The sequence below is a fragment of the Limulus polyphemus genome, unplaced genomic scaffold (genome assembly GCF_000517525.1).
Source record: "Limulus polyphemus unplaced genomic scaffold, Limulus_polyphemus-2.1.2 Scaffold39, whole genome shotgun sequence".
Lineage (NCBI taxonomy): Eukaryota > Metazoa > Arthropoda > Merostomata > Xiphosura > Limulidae > Limulus > Limulus polyphemus.
In genome coordinates, this window is record NW_013665649.1 from 1,270,548 (window position 1) to 1,278,338 (window position 7,791).

At 30.5% G+C, this 7,791-nt stretch overlaps 1 protein-coding gene across 1 annotated transcript in view; it reads left to right on the forward strand.

Annotated features, from left to right (window-relative positions):
- LOC106461496 (SCY1-like protein 2) overlaps positions 1–7,791 on the forward strand; it is a 177,154-nt gene that overhangs the window by 91,976 nt on the left and 77,387 nt on the right. The window contains exon 3 of the mRNA XM_022388724.1: positions 7,284–7,444. Within this exon, the coding sequence (XP_022244432.1) occupies positions 7,284–7,444 (161 nt within the window). The remainder of the gene's footprint in view (positions 1–7,283; positions 7,445–7,791) is intronic.

The following is a 7,791-nucleotide window of genomic DNA, read 5'->3' on the forward strand; positions in this document are numbered from 1 at the left end:
ATGAGCATGCCTCATCTCGTATGTTTAGAAATAATGAATGCAAAACCTATACAAAACAATAAAGGTTTTGAAAAGGAAGTAAATAGATATCAAATATACTACAAAGTAAACTATGAAAATAGCGTTATGCTTCACTGAAAGCCTAGACACTAAAGTTAATATTATGGAAATATCGTTAAACTCCAACCAACAGCTCACTTGAAATTAATAGAAAAGTTATAAGGAGTATCTCTTTTTCCCAAAATTATCTCATTTTACCGTATTAACAAATCAACACATTTACTTCTAAATATACAATGTTTCACTGACGTAATTATCAATTTTATTTGTGTTAAACTGTGGACTTTATTACTGGCCGTATGCAAATAGGACTGAGCATGGTTAACGTGCCAAGCTGTGGATTTTAAGGTCCAATGTTCGAGCCGCATTAAGCCACTAGACACGCTTTGCACTTTCAGGTAGTGGAGTAATTGTAACCTCAACAGACATTTCCACCTTTTGGTTAAGAATAGCATTGCAGGCGGCAAGTACCTTTCCTTCGGTTTACATTTATAAATTAGGATTACTATGTTTAAATGTGAACCTGGCCTTTTAGCAAAAGGTGCCGATCAGACAACATAAATACTAAATATCTAGTCATTACTTAAATACCTATGTCTTTCTGCATTACGTACAGATGTTGGTGAGCCCATTTGTTTTAAAACTTGAGCCCCCATATCTTTACTATTAATAGATAATGTACACTTTCAGTGTAACCATGTAGTGTCAAAAAATTAATAACTGATGTATCTTGTGGTGATTCAAGTCTTGTGATATTAATTTTCTACTAAATTTTCATTTGATTTGTTATGCTGTTTAACATTCGACACAAGACTACAAAACTTGTATAAGAAATACTCAGTTTCGCATTTTCCCACGCAATGTAAAAATAATTTCTGCACACGAAACTTTTGATTTATACAGATGATTTTTTTTTTTTGCAATCGCATCATGAATAATTATTACATTTGTATAGGAACATGCATTGCTTTATTTATTAGTTTACAACCATATAATCAGAATATTATTGGAATGTAAAAATTTCATTACTGTCGTTTTCGGAGAGCAAAAAGAAAAAAAAAAGAATACGAACTGAGGAAGTTCGTTTTGGTTTCATTTGTTTCGCTGCATGCCACATTCTGACTAATTTAATCATTGTGCATTTTTCTTGAATATATTCTTTAACTGTAAAAATCTCAGTTGGATAATATTTTTTAAATACATTTTTTTGGTCTTCAAGAGTAGGTTCTTTTGGAGCGTTTTATATGCATTCGAAAAGATTCAAGAACCAAAGATTGCAGCCATAAGCAAGCCTAGAAACCAATAAGTGAAATTTGTCAGTCTTCTTTTAAAATTGACTCTCAATTATGAAATATAAAATTCTATCGTGCTTCTAGTCAATCTCATTTTGCACGAGAATTTGTATTTAAGGATAGAAGCAGAAGCTTTTCAAGGGGATTGGTAAATTAATAGACATTTCAACTCCTATCAGTGCCAACGTCAAACTTCAATTATGAAACATTTCTGGTGTTTCAGAATTGTTCTTATTTATCAAGAGTTCGCTACTCTTATTCGACTTGCCCAAATTTAAATCTCATATATTTTGTGAATCTATAAAAGTATTTGCAAATTCATGATTATACCTTCAAAAATATATTGTACTGATATAGAAATGTAAAATATCCACTAGATGTTTTCAGTTATATCTTAAATACAGTTGTGCCCTACCAAAAATATCCGTAAATCCTTAGAACATTTCACCTGCCGAGCAAACTTACTCCTCAAAGAATTTTAATGTGTATGAATACAAAGACAAACCAAAGAAATATATTAGTGATGTCAAAACAAGTGCAAGATACCAGTACATTGTGGATTATGTGCGTTTGAAAAATGACAGATTACAGGCTGCTCGGTGTATAGAAAAATCAATACATGTGAACGAGCACTATTTGTGTAGTTTGTTATATATTACGAGCTAGGATATAAACCGCACGGAACTATAACAATGTTTAGCGCTATTTTGTAAATTTTGTTGACACTGTAATACTGACTATTGGACATGAAATTAGTTGAGTGATGGGCGCCTCTTCACTCAATGTTAAATAGATCTTAAAAGCCATTATTTATAGATTTTGGTCAGCATGTCAGTACATTGTTCCAGGAGGATAGTGTCTTTGTTACCAAGTAAGAAAGACATATACATGGTTTCAAATAAATCATATATATATATATATATTTAAATGACCCACGCTGAGCTCTAATTATCAATCTATAGAAGCCATATGCAGTATATAGTTCGAAAGGTTAAATCACGTTCTTCCAATGGTCATCAACTGGAACCTTTTGGAACAACAATAGAGTCAAATTAAATCATACAGGAGCTGGTTGAGTGAATGTCTCACTCAATAGCCTCATTTGTTCAGATCAACGGCAGTACTACGCCTTTCAGAGATATTGTTAATTAGGACCCTCCGCCTCTTACTTTATCATGTGTTCGAATGCATTTAACAGGTGCATCCAATCAAAATTACATTGTGTAAAAATGACCTGACGTTTTGGTTTAAGTATCAATAATGGAAAATGTTTGTAACCATGTGATTCGCATACGAATACATAAAAAAGTAGAATTTATGCTTAAAATAAAATATAACATTGTGACCTTCGGCATCCTTAATCGGGAACGACCATATGTGAAAGGCGCTAAACAGTGATAAATCTCTCTCGACATGGGGTTGGTCAATTTTACAAAGTCACGTGATTTTTTGTACTCGTTTAAAATCTTTATAAATTAATATTTATAACTCTCAATATGTGTCCCTATAGCGCAGTGGATAGCGCGTTGGATTTCTAATCCAAAGGTACCACCATTGCCTGGTCCCAAGTGTTGTTGTAGCCCTATGTTCCAATAGGAACGACAGGAACTAAGAAGAAGAACTCTCAATATATTGGGTATATCTTCACGAAATTTGGCAGTCTTTCAGTTAATATTACAAGTCTTTCACATACACAAAGTCACATTTCTTAGCGAAGTATTTTTGATAAAATAAAATAAAGATTTGTCCATGAATATATTGAGTATTTGTTTTGAATTGTCCGTGTGCAAAGTAATTTTCATGTTAAAATTAAAAATACTTTTCATCATCTCAAAGTTCCTTTGTAATCTCTAAAACCTCCTAAATGCATTTCAAACGTTTTTTTTTTCTTCATTAAATCCTTATATTTTATCTGTAATTTTCTCTACCATATCCCAAAACGGGTTCGGTCAATTCGACCGACCTCGTAACCACAAAAAAATCGAAATAAACCTAAATTAACATTTTTTCTTTCTAGAATGAATTCAAATTGCAACATAAAACTACATTCGTTTATCCTTAGTAGCTCTAAGTTCGTAACATTATACATCTATTTATAATCAAATTTTATTGTTTTATTGCCCTTTGAACTGTGTCTAACTACTATCCGCGCCATTATAAGTTGTAAATCGCTCGGGAAACGTGCAGCTCACGTTAGGCTATCGAATTACATTACCCACGAGCTGCTCCTTGCGTGTTTCGTTAACCATTTTAATTATATTATTATTATTACTTATTTTACCTAATCTAGTCTTAAATTATTTTAGTTACTTTTAGAATAATAAATAAAGAATAAATATGAAAAACAATAAATAAAGTACTTACCTAGTCTTCTTTTTTCTTGCCCTCTATTGTCGAGGAGAGTTAAGCCTGATTTTTTATAGTAATTATGGTAAAGCACTTAACAATTTTTATTTAATTAAATAATGCACCAAAGAATGTAGACTCATAACATGCAAAAAGTGGACAAATTCATTTACCTTTCAAAATTTTCCTGGCTTTCTCACTATGCGACAAGAGCCGTTACAAATTCATCCAAGCTAGTCGTTAACTTTCCTACGGAAACGATGTTGCTACCCTAGGTGAAATTGACGATTATCTGTTCAGAACACAACGTTATACAATATGTCGTTTGATTGATGAAAACCTTGACTTTCTATTGGTTATAGGTAATATACAATGAAACTTAAGAGAGAACTATCAACGAATTGTGAAAGAGAGGATGCGACAGGTGGGTGTAACCAAACAAAATTGAAGCCTATAAAATTATGGTTTCTTTGAGCAATAACGATTCCATAGAGTATTTCACGTTTAATTTCGCACATTTTCGAGACATGGTGGATTAAATATGGATGATAATATGCTAATACAAAATGTGTCACGTGGGTCACACTAGTAGAAATTCTGGATTTTTTTTATATATTTCCTTATAGAATTAAGAACTTGAAACTTGTATACAATTAAAATATGGATTATTAGCTAAGATTTTATGCTATTTTACTTGGTGTAACATAAACAAAAAGTAGTTTAATAAAATTTTGAATGTAAGACACTAAATTCTTATGTCATGCACAGTAAAGGGTAACCAGAGCGAGATGATGAACATGAACAAAATATCTTAAACTTTACAGTTAATACATTTTCGAAGGAAAGGGGAAACAGAATATCTAAGAAAGACTAGACAAAATTAATAACACATTCTGGAAAGAAATAATATCGGATACTGGTGATTCAATACTGGAGTACTTAATTCAGTATTTTTAAAAAACGTGGGATAGTCTTAAATTAGAGTGATCGGAAGAGTCAATAATAAAACAAACAATATTTAAAATATAGGATTGAAACGAAGAAAATACAAAGTCTTGCTTACTTAAACTATTAAAACTTTTATATATATATATATAAATTAAATAATATTTTTAAAGAAAATAAAGATGCAATACAGTCGTTTCCATGGTCATTTAATAATTTTATATTTTGCATTTGACCAGAAAAGACATCTTAAAAAATACTTCGTGGTGATTTAAGTGCTTTCTTGGAAAATTCTGATTTCAAACATTTGAAAAAATAAAAAATATACATTCTTCTAGAATCTTATGGTGTACTTAATGCATTTTTCAAAATATAACTCTAAAATTTAGTATTTATTGCAATTACTTAAAAATGACGATCCTAATAAGATTATTGAAAAATATATTAGAATTTTACTCTGATTTAGGGTTAATTGATATCTGAAATGGAAGTTAATTTACAGTGGTTGAATTTTGTTTTCAGAATAAAACAATAATATGAAACTGACTACATATTACAGAAATAGTTTATGAGAAATCTTAAAAAATGCTCGTATTTAATTTGGAGGTATCTTTATGCACCTTCTGTTGTGAATGAGTAAAATAATTTGAAAAAGTCAATTTTTTTAAATATCCATCTGGCGGTGAATAGTTTAATTACATTTTTTCAGAAGATAACTACCATTATAAGGTTTGGGTATTACAATTTAATCATATTGGAAGTTTTATGAGATATTACTTTGTATTATAAAAAGTTTGATTTCAAAAACTATAACTTATTCATTGTAATTGAAGTACAGTAAAATATATGATGTTAAGTAATAATAGTTTCCTTTTGTGTTTTAAAACATAAACAAAATATTAGAGTAAGCGTAATTTATTATAATTTGCATAAAATTCGGAAGAGACACGTTAAATGGAAGAAGCTCTAATATCATTTTAGTAATTATAAAATATTCTGTATGTAAAATGAATACAAACACTAGATATAATATTGAAAATTGTCTGTACAAAGCTAGCTCAGTCCTTAAGTAGTATGATAGCCTTGTACCTTACTTTAGTATATGTATATATATATACAGGTTAAAATGCCATTAACTTCTCCTCACTGTACACCCTCACGTTTCCTGAAAGAAAAAATATTGGACATCAATCCAACTTAATCCAAATTAAAATCATATTAAAATTATTAACAATAAATGTATCACACACACACAAAAACAAGAATTTTTTTATAGGTAACGACATTCTATGTTTACTACAGATTAAGAACAGTATTCCTAGAGAACCTAACAGCCTGTGTATAGGTTATAAATATATATAACATTATACCGTTTACACAAAGCATTATTCGATATTTTTGGTATTATCTTATGTAACAACAAACATATGTTCATTTACATAAGTTTTAGATTTTTGTACCAGTATTCGAATTGTCTTCAAATCTATATATATTACATAATTGATTTTAGTTAAAACCAGGGGCCTTGTCGTTACTTCACATTATGGGCTACCTTTTCCTGGTCGATATATATGTACAATAGTTTAATCTGTCATTAAAAAATAGAAAATAATAATTCAGGTTTTTTTTTCTCTCCGTTCCATTTTCAAAGAATGCGCCAGATAAACGTATATTTTTAATTGATATAAATTATTTTTCCTGTTTATCTTAATCACCAGTTAGTAAAATAATATATATTCATATATTAACATCAATATATTGTCCATGAATAATTAATTTTTCTAAAGTTCATAATGAAAATTGTATGCACTCTAAAAGTATCAGTAGAGTGATTAAACATAGCTAATTTATTTTGCTTCTATATCCAATATATATTATTATACATATAATTCTAAAAAAATATTACATCACAAGGAAGAATTGCGTGAATTTTACACGGCATATCTAAACCTTCGATGAAAATAATTAATTGTAATATTATGTAGAGCATGAAAAAAAAAAGAAAAGAAACAACGCAGCTACAAAACAGACACGTATCACCTGGTGACACACCATGAGGTGGGTAGTTATGCAACGTTCCCTGGTTTTTGAAGTACTGGCGGAAGTAAGACCCAAATTGCGTTGGAGGGTACACCGTCTATCCAGTTTAACCTCAGTTTCGCCAGCCTCACATTCTTAAAAAATAAAAAAGAAGAAGAATACACAAATACATATACTAACATGAGGAAATTACTTTGTTGTTTCTTTAGTTGTTGATAAAACTTGCACTAACCAAGAAACAATTTCAAGACAAATTGCTTAGCTCTCACCTTTATCTTACATAACCCTTGAGATCCGTTTAGTCTGTCGTAGTAAGTAGAGCATTAACATACTTTAGGTCCATCCTTACACTCTTCCTCATTTACCCAAATAAATCCATTGGTGTGTATAGCTAAATTATTATTATTGCAATGTGTAATTAATATGGAACATTTTCCTTCATCGTTTTAAGAAATACGTAACGAAAGATGATTCAAGGATAAAAATCTTGTCTCACGTTTACAACATTCCTTCTCCCTAAAATTTTGTTTTTAAGTATCATATTTTAGTATTTTATTTCTTACTCTCGCTAATATGTGTATGTTATGATTCACCCAATAGGAAGCGTCAGTATTTATGTTCGAGAAAAGGGTGGCTGACAAGTTACATAAACCAAGACGGAAGGAGACAATTACTGAAATTCTTCGGTTTAGTGTTCGGCAATTGGACCGTTTTAAGCACTCAAAGCTACTGATGCTTTACCATCCAATTGAAGAGTCAAGGTAAGCTGAAAATAACACAGACAACTTTCGCACGTCTTTTTAAGCATCAGAACAAATGAAAATAGGAATGCGTAGAGAAGTTAAAAGAAAACCAGGTTCTTGTTTGCTACTATGTTATATTGTGTCATTAATCAAACAAAAATAATCTAATATTCGTAATATTTACTGTCACTCTTATAACACACCCACAGATAAAAATGACACACCCAACCAAATATTTTGTTTGTTTGTTTGAAATTAAGCACAAAGCTACATGTTAGGTCATCTGTACTCTGCCCACTACGGGTATCGAAACCCAGTTTCTAGCGTTGTTAGTCCGCAGACATGCCGCTGTGCCACTGGGGGGG